General features: G+C 39.5%; 1 protein-coding gene across 2 annotated transcripts in view; it reads left to right on the top strand.

Moving 5' to 3' along the window:
* The window catches only part of TCP10L2 (t-complex 10 like 2), a 39,267-nt gene extending 21,785 nt beyond the window's left edge, over positions 1–17,482 (top strand). Inside the window, exons 10-13 of one of the 2 annotated variants that reach the window (XM_027843557.1) lie at positions 5,529–5,669; positions 8,295–8,379; positions 14,803–14,920; positions 16,325–17,482. In XM_027843557.1, the coding sequence (XP_027699358.1) occupies positions 5,529–5,669; positions 8,295–8,379; positions 14,803–14,920; positions 16,325–16,514 (534 nt within the window). In that variant the 3' untranslated portion in view covers positions 16,515–17,482. Of the gene's footprint in view, positions 1–5,528; positions 5,670–8,294; positions 8,380–14,802; positions 14,930–16,324 lie in introns of both variants that reach the window. The other variant, XM_027843556.1, reaches the window with a different exon arrangement.
* Positions 17,483–19,813: the final 2,331 nt, after the last annotated feature.

Here is a 19,813-nt window from a genome sequence, read left to right as displayed (position 1 = left end):
ACTTCAGTGAGGGAACTCACTCTTAGCATAATAATTTTTCACATTTCTATAGCTAGCTGTTTGGAGTCTAAAACTCTTCCTCTTCACATCTGCCCTGTGAGAGGAAGTAGTAGCTAACATTCTCTAGCCCAGTGTTCATTCTTTCAATATTCTTGATCTTTAGCCTCTTGTCCGAACTTACAATGGCACAGCTCCAGTACTGGAAGGGAGCCTAGAGGTTCAATACAAATCCTGCCCTCCTCTCCCTTCTCATTTTATAGAAGAAGAAGCTGAGGTTCATGAAGGATAAATGACTTGTCCAAGATCACAAAATACTAAGTGGCAGTGGCACTCAGGTCTTCTGACTCCAAAACTAGTCTTTCCACTGTACCAAGCTTCCCTATAAAACAGAGGTTCTTAGGTTGTGTGTGGTCAATGTACTTATTTAAAAAAAATATTCTGATAACTGCAATTCAATGTAATTTTAAAAATCTTACATAGTTTAGTTTATGCTTTAAAATACTATTCTGAGAAGGGAGTCTTTTGACATCACTAGACTGCCAAAAGGACATAAAAATGGTTAAGAAATCTTTCTCTAGGTCACTGCTTCCATGCTATTTCCCATCCGTACTCCTCCCACTCTCCCCAGTTCCCCTGAGTCACCTCACCTGCTCTTCTCCTTACCTGCTATGACTTACTGTCTGTAGGTCTCCCCCTTTCCCATTGCTTTACATCTCCTAGATCATTTCCCTTTACTCCTCAACCCTGCCCCCACTTCTCCATCATTCTGTAGAAGAGAGATTAAGCTGTTTACTTGTTTCAGAGAATCTGAGAAATGGGTCACTGCCCTTATTTTATGCGGCCCTCATGTACCATAAGGGAGAAGTTATTAACGTCCGCTCAGAATCAACACTGGTTGAGCCCGTTCATCTTTGACAGAGATGAATACTGATAATTAAAAAACAATTTCTCTAGAACAGCACTAAACTAAATGTTGCTTAATGTATTTGGCATTCAGTTTGGGTTATTGGGGAGGGGACAGAAGGGAGGAGGAAGAAAGGAGGATTGGTCAGGATCCCAAGGTGATCATTTGTGAAACCATTGGGTTGGCCAGCAGGTGGTGCAAGTGGGCAAGTTTTGTTCCAAGACTGGTGGCTGACTTTTGGAGCAATTCGTAAGATTTTTATTTTATTATTTTTTTATTTTTTTGACTCCTTGTACATTTTCTCAGTTTCTACCAGAATTAACTTCTAAATTGCTAAATTGAAACTCAGGGAATCACATGATATACAGTGGAATTTAATTACCATGAACATGTCTCATCTCTGAGTTGGTCATTATGGGCCAGTGTAGCATAATTGGCATTAACTCTGAGTGGACCCTAGTCTGAGTCCTACTAATGATGTGTGTGACCTTGGTTGGGCAAAGGACCTAACCTCCACGAGTCTCAGTTTCCTCATATGTAAAATAGGAATACTAGTACTTCATATTACCTACCCCTGCAGAGCTGTTATGGAGAAAATATTTTGTTGGACTTCAAAATAATATATTGGTGTGACTTATTGTTATACTTCTAAAATTTGAAGTGACTTGAACTTGTGCATTAGTTCTAGTGACTATAATATTCTTTTCTTTCTATCTAAATTTCTTCTTGATGTGCAAAGATACCCTTAAGTAAAATCCTACAATAGGGAATTTGTTGTGATTGCTAAGTCAAACTCTGTGACTATTGTCCAGCGTAAATTCCTAGTATAACCCTAACTGCAGTTGAAGGCCCAGAGCAATGCTTGTATTTGTTTAATGTGATTAGTTTAACTTTGGACCAAAAAAAAGAAAAAGAGTACCAAAAGTAGCAAAAGAAAAATACATAAAGAGAAAGAAAAGATGGTCAGGGCAATATATGATGGTGGACCTTCCAACACCTTGACTTTCCAGTTCATCATTCTCCTGTGACTTCCATTTTGATTCTACTTCAGTGACCTACAAGAATTATTGATCACCTCTTAAACGCTGGTTTAATTGGAAACTGCTCTAAGATCCTGAACCCTGAAATTCCCCTTTCTGATTGTCATTTTGTGTCCTTGTGAAGTAACATGGTATAGTTGCTAGAATGCTGACATTGTAATCAGGAAGACCTGAGTTCAAATCCTGCCTCTGACTTTCAAGCTGACAAGTACTTCTGGGGGCCTGAAACATTGTAGAATCATTCTATCAATCTTTGATCAACTTTCTATCATATTCTTTCTTCCCACTTTATCTTTCACACGTCCAAAGCCATCTCTGTCATAATGCATCCTACCCTTCTTGCCAATTCTAATCTCTTCCCTTGATACTATTGCCTCAGTTTCCTCCAGGACCTTCCTCCATCATTCATTCTTATTCTGTCTCTCACTCCATCTCTCTTTGTCTCTCTCTGTCTCTCTTTCTGTCTCGCTCTGTGTATGTGTCTTCTGTCTGTCTGTCTGTCTCTCTTTCTTTCTTTCCTCCCTTCCTTCCTTCTTTGTTTCTTTCTTTGTTTCTTTGTCTTTCTTTGTCTCTGTCTCTGTCTCTCTGTCCTTCTGTCTCTCTTCCCCTCCTCTCTCTCTCCCCTCCTTCCCTCATTTTCTCCTCCTCTTCTCTTTCCCTCTACTTTTCTCTCCCTTCTTTTCCTTCACTCCTTCCTCACCACCTACTATAGATTCTCATATTCTTAGGCAACCTTCCTTTGAACTTGTTTTCCTTTGTGTTATTGTTCAAGATTTTTCCTCCTTTTCACTACTAAACCAGGTTGTCTGCCTCCATGTTCAGTGCTCTTTCCAGTAAGTCCCACTGGCCACACTGACTCAGGGCCTTTATTTCTGCATGAACACCTCCCATCCCCGGCTGTCTGGCTCCTCTTCTCACCACTCTGGTGAAGCTTCTTTCTCCAAGATTATCTGTCACTCTTTAATTTTCAAATCTAATAGCTTTTTCAGTCACTGGATAAAGGGTTTAGAGCTGGAAGGGACTTTGAAGGGTTATCTAGTCCAACCCCCTAATTTTATAGATGAGCAAACTAAGTTTAAATCCTTTTCCCCATGATTTTGCTGAAACATTTGACACTGCGGGTTCTGTCTTTCCTGACTCTATTTATGCAACACTCCTTTTACCTGGTATCCTCCTTCTGATCTGATCATTTCTCTTCCAGATCTATCCCTGGCTCATCTTCTTTCTCCTTTCCACGAGGCAAGGATATCCCCAGGGCTCTGTCTTCCACCCTCTCCCTACTCTCTATCTTTGCAGCCTTATCTGCTCTCATGGCATCACTATGAATTCAGATGACTCACAAACACACATATACACACACATGCACACACCTGTATATACAAATATACACACATGTATATGTACATGTTCACATCCTTAATACTTCAAGGACCCATGATGTCATCAGTGTAGGTACTCCTTTTGCTGCCACAAAAATCACAACCTCACTATAACAATAAAGGGTTGACAAGAGTTTCTGTGCCTAGGAAATTCATCACCCTATGGCCAATCTCGTGGTGAATCTCTCCAAATTGGTTTGGCTGATCATAAGACAATGGGCTTGTCCCTGAAACCATGTAATTTGGTGGGACCTACCTACACACATACACGCACATGTCGAGAGGATAAGTATATGTGTATATTTATATATACATATCTATACATCTATATATGACAGTGTTGTATAATAAATAGAGTGATACACTTGGAATTAGAAAGACCTGGTTTCAAATCCCATTTTTGACATTTATTACCTGTGTGACCTTGGGTCAATTATTTAAATTATCTGAGCCAGAGGTGACAATTAAGTTCCAGATGTAGATCTGTATCAGAGGAGGGAGTTCCCATACCAAGGACATCATGGGTCCTTGGCATGTATGAGTATGTCTGTGTGTATGCACACATGTACACACACACATATATATATATAAAACACATACGTATGTAGACACATATGTTTACCTTAAAGCCAATAGGTCCAGAATTAAGCTTATTATTTTCCCTGTAAAACTTAGCCTCTTCCCAACTTCTCCCTTTCTATTGATGGTAGTACAATTTTCCTAGTCACCTAGGTTTGAAACTTCAGTTATCTTTGACTCTCCCTCTCTAGCCCCTCCTTCCCCAAACTTCCAAATACTTAAATCCGATTCACTTGCAAGTCACGGCATCACCTTCCTGATGTCATGGTCCTCTTCAAGAATGAAGGACAAAACAACCATTAGTTGCCAAGTTCTACTGATTCTTCCTTTTAAATAGCTCTTGAATTTATCATTTTCTCTCCATCATACTATGGGAAAGGGAAGGAAGGAGGAGAAAATAAGCATTTTTATAGTGTCTGCTCTGTGCCAGGCACTGTGCCACGTGCTTCACAAATATTATCTCAGTTGATCCTCTCAACCTGGGAAGTAGGTGCTATTGTGAGTCCCATTTTACATTTGAGGAAATTGAAGCAAACAATCAGAAGTTTTAAGTGACTTGCCAAGGGTCACACAATTAGTAAGTGTTTGAAGCCAGATTTGAACTCAGGTCTTCCTCACTCCAGACCCAACATTCCATCCACTGCATTACCAGCTTCATCCCATCCTGGCACCACCTGAGTTCAATTCTTTATTATCTCTTGCCTGAACTATAAAAACAATCAAATGTTTAACTGGTCTTCCAGCCTGTACTTCTATATGAACAATATGCACACACACAGACACATAATTACAAATGAAGTATAATATAGTTATAGAAAGATACAATCACCATCTGCCATTTAAGATTTTTCACTGTCTGGTTTCAGCCTGCTCTTCCTGCCTCATTTCGTGCTACTTTCCACTATATAACAATCATATATGTTCTCACCATATTGGACTGTTAGCTGTTCCTCGATTTCTTTCTTTTGAAGTCTTCTTCCTTCAAGGCTTAGTCACTTCCTCCATGAAGCTTCCCCTGATCCTTCATCTCCACCATCAGGAAATTTTCTCTTCACCCAGTTTTTCTTGCAGTACTTTACTTGTATCTCTCCTTTGTCCTTACCATATTCTCCTTTGTATCACATCAAATTGTTTGTTGTAACACCCCCCCCCTCCAATAGCATATAAGCACCTTTAAGCAAGGAACTAGGTTTTTCGTCTTTGTATCTCCAATGCTTGGCACAGTGCCTTGAATATTGAGTAGGGTACTTAATAAGTGTTGATTTGGCTTGAATTGGTTCACCAGAATTCAATGATCACACATTTTCTAGGTTACATAGAAACCAGAACGGACAAATATCTTGTGGGGAAAAAACCCCCATAAAAAATTAGTCAGACATACTGACCTTTTCTCATTGTGTGTCAGCCACATTTAGTGATACATGTTTTGAATTAATGCATTTAATGAGTATGTCCTTGGTGTTACATATTCATGCTGCTATCACACAGCTACTAAGTTCTGACAGTACTATGCATGTAGTAGGTACTTGGCAAATGTTTGTTGAATAAATTAATGGGTGAGTCAAGTTGCAAAAGCCTCCTCCTGCACTGGTTTCCATGTGTCAGCTTTCTTTTTTCCCCACAAAGGTGGAATGGAAATTTTCAGATGGACGGAAAACAATCGCTTTCCCCAATGGTACCAAGAAGGAGATCAGTGCTGATAAGAAAACAACTATTGTGACGTTTCCAAATGGAGACCTGCAGAAGTTCATGCCTGAGCAGAGAGTGGTATGTAAATGTTTTTGTTTTTTAATGATCTTTTCAAAACTTGAGGAAAAACAAACAAACTCTATACATAGTCTAGCTAGGTAGCGTTGTAGACAGAGTGTCAGGCCTGAAGTCAGGAAGACTCATCTTCATGAGTTCAAACTCAACCTTAGACACTAGCTGTGTGACCCTGGCAAGTCACTTAACCCTGTTTGCCTCAGTTTCTTCATCTGTAAAATGAACTGAAGAAGGAAGTGGTAAACCACTCCATTAAATTTGCTAAGAAAACCCCAAATGGGGTCACAGAGAGTTGCATGTGACTGAAAATGACTGAACAACAACAAATACATAGACCAATTCTTTTCTCAAACTTCAGTTTGGTTTCTAACTCTCTTTTTGAATATGCTTTTCTTTTTTCTTCTAAGGATGTCCCTGTTTTCCAGTCCCTCAGGTTTTTTTCATTTCTACTTGTTCTACCCTTCAGCTGATTGGCTGATCTCTTCCCTTTTCTAGCAGGGAGGGCTAAAGGTTAACGCAAGATTCACCTGGTGCAAGACTTTGGGAAGATGTACTGTGTTGTATGCAATAGATTTGGAGTCAAAGGACCTAGTTGCAAATGCTGACCTTGCCACTCATTACCTTTGCAATCTTGGGCAGGTCATCTTTGTGAGTTCCAGTTTCCTCTCTGTATAACAGAGCCATTAAAACTTACATTTACTACTTATCTTACTAGGGTATTATGAGGACCAAATGAAATAATCACGGAAAGCATGATGTCAACATGAAGCATTAAATTATTATGATTACTTGTATAGCTTCTGAAATCTAAGCTCTGGCTTTTTGGTTTTTCATTCATGCCACAGGACCGGAAAATGTAGGGAAGTATTAGGAAGAAAGACCAGTGAGATATGAAGCCAAAAACGCTATTTCATTTCAGGAGAGCTTAAAATCACCCTCTTATTTATTTATTTGTTTATTGTGCATCTTGAACAAGACATTTCCTCTTTCTCTACCTTAGCTGCTTCATCTTAAAATGAGGGGGTTGGACTATGAAATTACCTCCAAGCTCCCTTTCAGATTTAACAATGTCCATTGCCCATACCAGTTTGAAACTACCATGGTTGACTGATTACATCCTTGTTGTCTTTTCCCTTTTAAATGTGATCAATTCATACTATCCTCTTCATTTGGTATATTTTTGAAGAAAAAATCTTGTGATTAGTTGAAGTCACTCATGAGCACTAGCAGAGAAAAAAAATGGAAATGACCAAAAAAGGGGCTATGAGTGACATTGCAGTGAGATTTAGTGTTAACGACTTCTCTCTGACATGTTATAGCACTTTTTATCATATAATCATCATATTTCATCATCATCATCATCAAATAAACTACCTTTATTAGAAATTCAAATATGAGAAATTCTCTTTGTATCTCTACAATGATCATTTCAATTCGTGTGCAGGTGTTGTCTAATTAGAATGCAATTAGAATCCTGTTGGCAATGACTTAATAGGGAAAAGAATCATCATTTCTCCCTATCCCAATGAGGTTTGTAGGCTGGTTGAACTGGATTTAATTTTTATTTCATTTTTGAATCAGGAAGAGATGCTATGTGTTTGTACTTCTTATTTCTTACTGTACTAGACTCAGGGATGGGGAACCTGCAGCCTCGTGGCCACATGTGACTTTTTGGGTTCTCAAGTGCAGCCCTTTGACTGAATCCAAACTTCACAGAACAAATCCCCTTAGTAAAAGGATTTGTTCTGTAAAACTTGGATTCAGTTAAAGAGCCCCATCCAAGGACCTAGAAGGCCACATGTGGCCTCAAGACCTCAGGTTCCCCACCCCTGGTCTAACCTGATGGTTTCTGGCCTTAGGAATCTCGCTCCATCTCTTGGTGCTTTCCTTCAGAAAAGAGGAGCCTGGTTCTGAAAGATGTGCATAAGTTCAGACACATTTTGAAAGAGTGTCAGGCTCTGCCTTGTTCTAGTTTCATTTGAGTTGCCCAGGAACCATAATCAGGAACCATGAACTTCTATAGCTTCATCAACTTGACTGGCAAGGTCTGGATTGGTCACTCAAGTGCCATGTTTGGAGCTTCTTTTCCTATCATGCACATCTCTAGGGAATGATGGTCAAAACTTAGAGGTGCCAGGATCATGGATTGAGAGCTGGAAAGAACCTTGGAAGCCACTGAGACCAACCCATTCATCTTACAGATAAGGAAACTGAGGCCAGCAGAGCTTAAGTCACCTGAGCAGGGTCAAACATCTGGTAAATATCTGAGGCAGCATTCAATCTTGTCCCTTTCTGAACTCCACGTCCAGTTTTCTATCCATCATGCCGGCTGAGACAGCACCTAGTCCTGTCTTCAAATTTTACAGATGAGGAGATCAAGATTGAGAAAGCTGCAGCAACTTGTTTATGGTCACACAGCTAGTTATAGGAGGAGCCAGGACTATCACTCAAGACTTGGGACTTCCAGTTTATTATAGGATGCTGTTTCCTCTCTTTAGACCTGGTTGCCTGCATGGAGATTATAATGGGAACCTGCAGGGAAAGCATTTGTCCCTTTGAATGGATGAAGCCCAGAATTAAAACAAATACTCTCAAAACCTTCTTGTAACACATGTGTTGTACTTTCAGCTTTATTATTATGCAGATGCTCAAACAACCCACACCACTTATCCTGATGGTCTGGAAGTGCTACAATTTCCTAATAAGCAGATTGGTAAGTGATAGACTGACCCTTGAGGTCAAGGTTACTTTATTAATATATTTTTTCTTAGATTCTTTTTCCTGTTGGCTTATCCTGAAAATATTCCTTATAGAATGTTTATAGAAAGGGGGAGGAATTGCCGTGTGTTTTCTTGTAATGGGAAAAAATAGTCATTTAGCAAAAAAAAAAAAAGCAGCAGAGGGTAAAAAATATATGAATAGTACATGTGGGCATGATAGGGCTGGCTGAGCATATGGACAGCAGAAATAGAGGTATCTAGGCCAGGTCTACAAAATTGTAATGATGGAAATAGATTTGACCTTTATCAACTGAGACAATTAAGCGAAAAAATAAGTTTGAGGTCCTCAGTTATTCTAATGACTTCAAATTTCTTAAATGACTGCTCAGCTCTCTGTTTTACTTCGGATGCACAGAGGTAGACAGATGACAGTGTTGTGGCAGAGGCACTTGAGGAGATGGTGTTATCATGGCATCAGCTTTCATGTGGCATGGTACATAGGCTCTTCACCAATGGGCTCAATTTAGAGGTATCATATGCAAAATACACCAAGGAAATGGTGCTTGCTGCCAGCATTTGCAAATAATATAATTCACTGTACATCTGCAGAAGTGACCTTTAAAGCCATCTTTCTTTACCCCTTATAAATTCAAAGCCATCTGTAGCACAGGCCCTGGGACTTAGTCTTCCAAACCCTACTTGCACTGGCCATGTGGCCAACCCCCAGAGCATGGTTTCTACTTTTCACCTCAGAGTTCTAGGAGTAGCCCTAAGGGGTTAGGGGATGTGTTTTTCTAAGAAAGACTCATGAGCTCCCTCCCATCAGTGTGTTTCCCACCTTGTGATTATTATTTGTTATCAGTCACCTGGCAGAATTACTTTTTAAAAAGGGGTATTCACTGAAGTGGGTATAGTTAGAACAACTGGTACAAAACATTCCCTCCCCCCAAACTCCAAAACTCTAGCACTCTCTCCTACTAGTACATATGAAGTACAGGGCATAAGGCTCAAGTTTAGAAGGTATGAAGAGTCAAAATGCTTTGGTCCTTGAAGTTCAAAGATGGGAGACAGGAGACTGAGGCCAACCCAAAGGTCAAGGCTGGGGTTCTTTTTCTCCATCGTCCCATCCTCCAGGGATTTGTTCTTGGGGGTTTGGCTGGAATGTTCTCTCTCAACTACCCACTCACTTGAATCCTTGATATCCAACCATCTCACTGGTCTTACATAAGCCCCACTGGGCTTGACTAAGTCCCTCAACCATTCTAAACGATGCCAACATACAGCTCTCCCATCTATACATTGATTCATTTCATAGAATCATAAATTTAGAACTGGACTGGACTGGAAACTGGACTGGAGACCATTGAGTCCAAACCCCTCATTTTTACAGATGAGGAAAGTGAAGCATAGGGAGAAGGAAGGAAAGAAGAACAAGGGAAGTGAGCAAGCATTTATTAAGTGCCTACTATGTGCCAGGCACTTTACTGATATTATCTCATTTGATCCTCCCAGCAATCCTGGGAGGTAGGTGCTATTATTGTCCCTATTTTACAGTTGAGGAAACTGAGGCAAACAGACGTCAAGTGACTTTTCCAAAGGTGCACAATTAACGTCTGAGGTGGAGTTGTACCTCAGGTCTTCTTGACTTCAGGTCCAGCACTCTATCTACTGTGCCACCCAATCGCCTAGGCATAGAGGGTTTCAGTGACTTGCCCAGAGTTCATTATAATCACCAGTCGGTCATCTGCCAGTAGTTTAGCACCTCTATTTGATTTAAGGAATTTTTTTTAAAGCACATTCATAGAAAAAAATACATTTCAAGTCTTCTTCATTGGGTTCCCCTTGTAGCTATTCCTTTATTACATTGAATCTAATGAGGGCATAATCTTACACTTAACTTTTAATTTTTAAGAAAGCATCTGCTTGGTTCCAGAGACAGTGGCCACAGTGAAAAAGTCATGTATTTCTTCTTGGTTTAAATGAGTCCATGGAAAGCTCACTGGATGCAGAGTGAGGTCAGCACTGGATCATGTGTTTACCATTGTGTTTACTTCCTCTGCCTGGACCACACTTCAGTGTTACAGAGAAAATGGGTACTTCCAAAGTACGAACTCTATGGGGCAATTGTGGCTGGTGGGGAGGTGATCTATTCTCTCACTACATCTGATGACAAAAATACATTTTCCCTCATGGTAACTTTGGCGCTAAAACACTGACCAATTAAAAAGAAAAACTATGCAGTGCAGCTAATTAGAGTGAACATGAGATTTCATTTCTTTGCTGCTTTGGTATTCAGTTCCTAGTATTAAAACAAACGAACAAACAAAAAATCTTTAATGCCACTAATAATAATTGCCATTATTATTAAGGCTGACATTTATGTGGCATTTTAAGGTACCTAAGGCACTTTCCGTAAGTTATTGAAATGGATCTTTAAGAACAACTGTGAGAGTGGTTCTACAGGTCACTTTAATCTCTATTTCATGGATAAAGGAATGACAAATAGCAGCAGCAGAAGGCGTCAGTTTTTAATGAGAATAGAAATGCAGGAAGAACTTGATTTAGGGCCGTAGGATGTCCCAAGAGCATGTGACAAGTTATTTCTGAGGAAAATACTGCTGAAAACAAGAGCAGATCCTGCTTCTTGAATTCTCATTTTCTTTAAGTAAAAATCATAATCATAATCAAAATCATAGTTAACATTTAAATACTGTCTACTATTATCTCATTTTATCCTCAAAACAACCCTAGGAGATAAATACTACCATTATTCCCATTTTACAGATGAGGAAACTGAAGTAAACAGAGGTTGAGTCACTTGCCAAGGGTTACACAGCTAGTAGTGGAGATGTTGGAGGCTCCAAACTCTAGACCCAACTCTCCAGTACCTGTACAGGTTGGATAAATACTTGCCAGGGCCTATAGAGTTCCTGATTAAGCCTGAGTAAGACTGGATAACCTCTCAGGTCCATTCCAACTTCAAGTTAGCATTCATTTGAATGTGTAAATTCTGTTACATTTGCTCAAGTATGCATCTTCTTCCTTCCCAATCACACCTTGGAGACAGAATTTTGGGCTCGCCATATGCTTCACAGTTTTGAGGTGTATTGGTTTTGGTCATCCCATTCTTCAAGTGAGAAAACTTAGATTTAAACAAGTGCTTTTTCTTCTTCATGAAAATCCTGATGCCTCACTAGGATATGGAGGTGACCTCCGGGGTCTTGAAGCCTTTGTTAGGGGGTTCCAAACTCTGGCAGGCCCCACCAAACCGAAAATATTTTCAGCTGGTGACCCATGGACTGCATGTCTGTTGTCTAAGACCGGCCTAGATAGGTTTGGACAGGTTTACTTCTGAGTGATTTGTTTTTGTTTTTGTTTTCAGCCAAGACATTCCAGCTAGGACCATCATGAGGTTATGATCTATGTTGGTGGAAGGAGTGTCTGTGCCAACAAAATCATAGATTCTTGAAATGTTGGAAGTTAAAAAAATGTATAAGACTTGGATAAACTCACACAGTGAAACCCTTTGTGTGTCACATTCATTGTGTGAATCTCAGTGGCTCTTGGCCTAAGCATGTTTCTTTGTGTTTGAGCCACCTGAAGTCATAACCTGTTGTTAACTCCTCCCTCTGCATTTCTAAATTTTTGAATGCTGTTTATTTATTTATTACAAAAAAAGAACCATTCTGTACCTGTTGACTTGCTTGTTGCATGTAACTGCTAGAGAAAGCAGTAAGAGAAAGCTCTGTGGCTCTAGATTTTATGCTAAATCCTTTCTAGCCATTATACTGTATATGCTGTTCAGGCCATCCTTACTGTAAATAATGTGCATGTAAACTTTTTTTTTTTTCTGACATTGGCAAATCCAGTAGAGGAATGAAGCCTTTCTCATTGTCTTCTTCAAAACAAGAACCATGAACTTGTTTTCTTTGTTTCTGCCCTTCCTGTCATTTCTTTCTCCTTCCTGTCCTTAACTTTCAGCCTATGTGGTTATGTGCCTGATTCAACTTTTAACTCTGGCAGTATGTCACATATGGGGTGGGCCAAACTCAGAAGAAGGCATGAGAAACGTTTCAGCCTCCATCAGAGTCAAGGCAAAGGACTCCTCTTAGTGATCTTAAGCAAATCACTGAAAATGAAGGATTAGACTTCCTGGCTCACAGCTGCCATGGAGGATGATTGATTAACGTTAATTCAGTTCTCTTGAAAATGATAAGTACTTTATAGACCTAGATTTTCTTTCTGTCACTGAACCTTTTAAACTGTCTGAGTCTTAGCTTATCCAGCTGTAAAATTGTCGCCAAATTACTCCATAGGAATTTTAAGTGGTGTTACTGTTCTTTGGCGAATTTTAGGAGGGAAAGTCACGGGGATGATGAATAGAAAACCAGGGCAGTCAGTTGACATGCCTTTTTTGAAGCAATGGTAATGCTGAGTTGATTATAATTCCCAGGGCAAGAGGTAAAGGGAATGGTATACGTGCTCAAAGGCAGTTTGGAAAATGACTGAGTTGGAAAAGCATGCTTATACCTGGAACTGCAGGGATACAGGGAATCCCCAGTGTGTAAACTCTCTATACTAATACAGATTAGCATTTGTCTTTCACTTAAAGTCTTAGAGAATCACCTAGGGGGCACTAATAGATTAAATTATCTGACCATGGCAACATTTCCATTACGCGTCAAAGGAAAACCTTGAATGTAGGTCTTAGCTCTAAGACCAGTCTTCTACCACTATGTCACACTGCCTCTATTTCTTCTCCTGATTGAGGTTGGTATTAGAAACATGGATTTAGAATCAAGAGAGACCTCAGAGGATATCTAGTCCAATTTATTTTGCAGATAAGAAAAATGGGATCCAGAGATATTAAGCGATGCCTCTTCTGTCACATAAGATGTAAAAGACAGATTGCCTAACTCCAAATCCAGTCATTTACCTTGCACTATGCTGCTTCCCTATGCTTATCTCTGTCAAGCCTTCTTCAAAACTAAATTTGAGGGGGCAGCTAGGTGGCGTAGTAGATAGAGCACCAGCCCTGAAGTCAGGAGGTCCTGAGTTCAAATCTGACCTCAGACCAAACTCTTGACACTTACTAGCTGTGTGACCCTGGGCAATTGCCTAAAAAAATAAAAAAAAAAATAAAACTGAATCTGATCATTTGCCCTAAGTAATTCTTGACATGAGAGATAACAAAGTGGATAGCGGCAATCAATTGACATGCTGTTTCCAGAACCAATACTAGTGTTGATTTGATTACAGTTCACAGAGCAAGAGGTGGAGGGGGTAGTGTCAACCTGCCTAATGGCAGGTTGGAAAATAGCTGGGGTGAAGGAACTTCATGGTTTGGGAAGGCCCAGGCAAAAGTTGGCTGCTTATGACTTGTTCAACCTCACACAACTAGTTAGTGGCAGAGATAGGATTTAACCTCCAGTCTCCTGACTTCTGGTGCAGTGCTCATCCTCCCAAACCACACTGCCTATAAGTAGCACAGGGGCTGAGAGAGAAAACTGACCAGGGTAGGCAATGAGGGTTTTACAGAGCAGTTGAATTGGACTGGAACTTAATGGACAAATTAGATTTTAGCAGGAGAAAAGTTAGGACGTTTCGGATGAGTATAAAATATCAGTAGAGGAAATAGGTCTGGTGTTATGGAAAGATGTTGGATCTGGAAGTGGAATATGAGCTTTGCCACCTGTATCATTTGAAAGAAGTCATTTAGCTTTTTGGGACTTCAGTTTCCTCACTTGTCACACAAGGGGGTTGGAGTGGATAATCCTTCAGGTGGACTTCTGATGATGCAGGAGAGTTTGAGGTGTGATTTGGGGTGGGTAAGTATTTCATTTGGCAGGACTGGCAGGTCGCCTGTGGAGATAAGGAGAGGCAAGGTGGGATTGGAGACTAAAACAAAAAAAAAATAGGTTGGATCTGGATTTTGGAGGAATTTGAAAGCCACATTTAAGAATTTGGGCTGCATCATATAGGCATTGGGAATTGATTAGAGATTTTTAAGTTGGAGTGACTCCACGAGAGTATAAATTTACTATGTTTTACATGAGTTCACATGTATAATGGGTATCACATTAGAGAACGTGGAACTCAAAATTTTAAAAAAGAACATTTACAAAAAAAAAAAAGAAAAAAGGGTATAAATTTAGGATATGTCTCATGCAGGAATTCCTGGCTAATTACATTGCAATACTACAAGCATGCTCTTTAATTCTAAAGCATTTTTTAAAATGGTAAATTTTGTGCTTTTCAAGATACATGCCCTTCAACTTTTTCTTAGAGGCAGTCAAACTATAAATCAATCCCTCTGTTCCTGACAATGTCCTAAAAAGTACAATTCATGAAATTGCTCAAGAAAAAATGGACTCAATTTAATATACTTACACTGTTTAAAAAATTGCTTCCTGTAGAAAAACACCATCCCAACGGCACTAAGGAGATTGTGTTTCCAGATGGGACAGTGAAACACCTCGGTGTCACCCATGAGAAGACAGTGTTCCCCGATGGCACATTGGTGAAAGTAGAAAGGTTAGCATTGTGAGTTTATGGAAATCTAAGGCACCATTTTCTGTTTTCCTTCTACTCTTTTTTCTTTTTATTCCCTTAGGTATTGGTGGAAAATTCAAATTAGCAATCATTCAAAAAGCATTTATCAAGTGCTTACTATGTACCAGGCACTGTATATGGTGGGGATACAAAAAAAGATTAACAGTCCCTGCCTTCAAGTGGCATACATTCTAATGAGGGAGACAGAATGTAAATTGCTAAGGATGAGACATATACTGGAGAAGGAAGTGGCAAGCTGCTCTGGTATCCTTGCCAAGAAAACACCTTGGACAAATTGGTCCATGGGGTCACAAAGAGTCGAACATGACTGAGTGACTGAACAGCAATAGGAGTAGGTAAAAATGCCTCCCTAAGGGGTGTGAGGGGACTGGGGAAAAGTCTCCTATAGAAGACGAGATTTGAACTGAGATTTGAAGGAAGCCAGGAAAACTAAGAGGACAAGGTAGAGTGGCTGAGCATTTCAGGTGAAGAAAGTATCATTTTTCATGGGTGTAACCAGGACTATCCATTGTGCAGGGGATCAAAACAAGGCTGTCACAGGCCAGTTCCTGTTACCTGGCTAAGAGCAAAGGTAGAGAAAAAGTAACATGAATTCTGGAGGATTTCTTTTATTCTGTTGTTCGTGTGCTATTGTGGACCTTGTCTGAGTCACTCAACACCCATTTAGAAAATGGGTGTTCAGTAAATATTATCTAACATTTATTTCATTGTCGATTGCCATGTTTAAAGTTTCTTCAATGAAAAGTAAAGCCAGATTTTAAACCATTACCTACCTGAAGCATATCTGAGAAAATCTGTGATCAGTTTTGGTTAAATTCATTAAATGTGATTAATAAGTATGATTAATAATATAAATGTATTGTTGTTGTTAAATTTGTTTTTGTGTCTGACTCTTTGTGACCCCATTTGTGGTTTTCTTGGCAAAGATACTGGAGTGGTTTGCCATTTCTTTCTCTAGATTATTTTACAGATGAGGAAACTGAGGCAAATAGGGTGAAGTGACTTGCCCAGGGTCACACAGTTAGTAAGTACCTGAGGCCTGATTTGAACTTAGGAAGATGAGTCTTCCTGACTCCAGGCTAAGCACTATCCGCTGTACCATCTAGCTACCCCATTTATATAAATTAAATACCTATAATAAATATGGTTAATTTTTTAAAATATGCAGTGAAAGAATTGATCATTTTCAATTTGATGATGTGACAATTTTTAACACCAAATGATTCTGTGAGCTCCTAAGAACACCTAAGATACTGTATGAGGAAAGCAGGTCTATGTAGCAGTGATATCTCCCACCTATTTCTGTATAGTTTTAGTATTGGCTACTATACCAAGCATTTTATAAGACTAATTTTCTCCCATTAGGAATGGAGATAAAACCATTATATTCAGTAATGGGCAGAAGGAGATCCACACTTCACAATTCAAGAGGAGGGAATTCCCTGATGGTACCGTCAAGACTGTATATAACACTGGCCATCAGGAAACGAAGTATATGTCGGGCAGGGTTCGAATCAAAGATGAAACAGGAAAGACCATCCTTGACAAGAAGTGATTTGCCTCTTCTGCGTGTAAAATTATGTAGGCAATTCAGATTACTTTTTATTCAGATTTTCTTTCATTTTTTTTTTAGCCGTCTGACCAGAGAGGAGACATAGGTAAGGGCCTATCAGGAGAGGGGTATGAGAGATCTCAAACCCAATTAATTATGTAGAAATTTTTAAAAGAAAAAATGATTCCCTTAGTTCTCCATTTGGAAGGAAAAAAAAAGGTGGTTAAAATAACGCTCTTGAGTCAACTTCTTGTTCCCAAGGCAATCGCTCCTGGTCCACTCTAGGTCATTTATTCTTTGGTGACCAGATGCGCCTGCTGTTGGAACACCTTGCTGAGCTCCCTTCTTCTGCCATGCTTTACTTGGACTCACCACTTCTGTTTACTTTGTTCATTCATCCCAAAACAAGTGAATTTAGCCTTTTTCAAATCCTGCCTCGTTAGGAGCTGTCTAAACAGCAATGCCTGTCTTATTTCCAGAGCTACATTTTTGTACTTGGCTCCAAACACAGTGAACAGATTGAAGGAGCTTTAAACAGTCTTGTAGCAACACCTGTCAGGAGCTCCAGGCTTAACCACCTCTCGCACTTTACCTTTAATTCTCTGGCAGCCATTTATCCTCTTAGCAACTTCATTCTTAATCCCAAGTGTGAAAATGATTGCATGATTTTTACTAACCTTACAATTTTGATTCCATTTTAAGCAACGCATAGAATGCAGAAATAAACTACTTTTTTTTTTTCTGAAACAATTAGAGCCCAGAAAATGTAGGAAATGAATAACTTCCTGTAAATGTCATCACCGATGACAGGATGTGGCCAGACATGAGTTGCTGAATATGCACTCTTGTATATTTTTATGTGAAACCAGATGTGATAATGTATTTTCATGACGATAATCATCTTGGCCCTGGGTGTATATTGTGTCCATACTGCTGTGTTCTTTTAAGATACTCTTGTATTATTTAAAGAAACTAAAAATCAACCTTCTGTCTTGTTATGAGAAATAGAATTCTTGTTTTATTGGTGCAAGGTTACTGCCATGTCGTTGTAGGTGGATGCTGAGAGTTCATTTGTCAGAAATAACAGGCACAAATAATTCTAAAAACCTTTTTGCATTTGAACTGAGATAATACTTTGATTAGTCAGAAATCAGCCCTTTTTTCAAATTGTCCTTCAAAAAGGCACAAGGAGCTCTCGTGAATCACCTGATTTCTAATTGTCTTGTAGCATGCTAAGAGTTGAAAACCCAAGTGTGGTTTAACCAGAAAGCCACATTCAACCCTCATGGAATCTACCTGAGTGACAGGGCTCATCAAATACGATCTCCACCACCCTGCAGAATGTATAAAACCTCTCCTGGAGATGAAAATGGCCCAATAGAAGCATTCTGTTTTCAAACATATGCTGGTTAGAAATCTTTAAAAAAATTGTAAAAGCTTCCATTTGTTTAGTATCATCCTGAATTCTTGATTTTGGCTCACATATGTAAAAATGAGCTTGGAAGGGGCTTCTGTGCATATATGCTGATGAACTGTAGACTATAAGATTTTGAGTCATCAGAAGAGAGCCATTACATTAATTACAGACAAAAATTATCCTGGTTTGGAGAGAGAAATAATGTTACATATTCACCAATAAAGAGACATTGATAATCTAGGGGAAGGAGCAATAGCCTTGGAGGAGACCCTGGCAAAAGCTTGACCAAACCCAGCTAAGTGTGCAATCTTGGGAAAGTTTCTTACCTGCTCTATACTTCACTTCCCCTGTTTTTAAAAGACTGAGGTCATACTTGTTTCACAGGGATAAAGGGAGGATGAATGGTAGCTTCGTGAACACTTTTTGAAGAAAAGGCATCACATTTAATCAAGTTATCTACTTTATTTGGCCCTGAAAGGATGAGATAGTTGCAGTCAACCCTAAGAGTGGTTTCTATGACAACAACAACAACAACAACAACAACAATAAAACTCGTAGCTCCCCCTTGCCCATATCTTTGACATGGCACTTCAAGCCAGTGAAACTTGCCATGTAGCCTGGAAAGAGGGTATTGGGGACTACACAATATCAAGGAGCAGTAACCTTCCATTATAAACAGATTTACCACCTGTTTTCATTCAGTTCAATTCCATGAGCATGCTCATTCCATGAGCATGTATATATGCACAGAAACATATATATGTGTATATATATATATATATATATACATGTGTGAGTGTGTGTGTGTGTGTGTGTGTGTTTGGCACTGTGTTAGGCTGTGAGAAGCAAAGACAAAATTGAAACAGTCCGTGCCCTCAAGGAGCTTGTATTCTATTGGAGGGGCACACACAGATAAGCAAAAGCAAAATATATATGCAAAATAAATATGAAGTATTTGGGCAGGCGAAAAACAAGTAGAGTCAGGGAAGATATTTTGTAACAGGTGATCCTCAAGCTGAGTCTTGAATTGCAAAAAAAATCAGGGGCTCCAAGATGTGGAGCTGAAGAAGGAGAACATTCTGGGTATGAGGGATAGTCTGTACTATAACAAGGAGTACGGAATGTCACAAATCAGGAACACATAGATTGCCAGTTCTAGCACTTTCTTGCAAAGTAAGTTCAGATCCAGCGGAGAAGCCAGGACAACAGCACCAAGAGGAAGGGTAAGGATGTTCTCCCTTCCTCAGATGGAAGATCGCCAATCTCATCATGACCTGATTCCAACCTTTTTTCCTCTGATGTTATTTTTCACTACTACTCTTTTTTTCACTTTTTTTATTTTTAACATGTGTTTTTAAAACTTTGGGTTACAAATTTTCTCCCTTCCTCCCTCCCCACCCACCCTCATTGAAAAGGCAAGCATCTCGATACAGGTTATAGATGTGTAGTCATGCAATACACTTCCATAATAGTCTTGTGAAAAACTAAGTATATTTCCCTTCATCCTATCCTACACCCCATTTATTCTATTCTCTTTTGACCCTGTCCCTCCTCAGAAGTGTTTGCTTTTGATTATCCCCTCCTCCAATCTGCCCTCCCCTCCATCATCCCCCTGCTCTCTTGTTCCCTTCCCCCCTTATTTTCCTGTAGGGTAAGATAGATTTCCATACCCCATTGTGCATGTTATTCCCTCCTTAAGCCAAATCCTATGAGAATAAGATTCACTCATTCCCTCTCACCTTCCCCGATTTCCCCTCCACTGTAAAAGCCTTTTCTTGTCTGTTTCATGTGAGATATTTTACCTCATTCTACTACTCCCTTTGTTCTTCTCTCAGTATAATCCTCTCTCACCCCTTAATTTTATTTTCCAGATGTCACCCTTCAT

The sequence above is a fragment of the Vombatus ursinus genome, unplaced genomic scaffold (assembly GCF_900497805.2).
Source record: "Vombatus ursinus unplaced genomic scaffold, bare-nosed wombat genome assembly UNPS02014923.1, whole genome shotgun sequence".
NCBI lineage: Eukaryota > Metazoa > Chordata > Mammalia > Diprotodontia > Vombatidae > Vombatus > Vombatus ursinus.
This window is presented reverse-complemented; position numbering and strand designations above follow the sequence as displayed.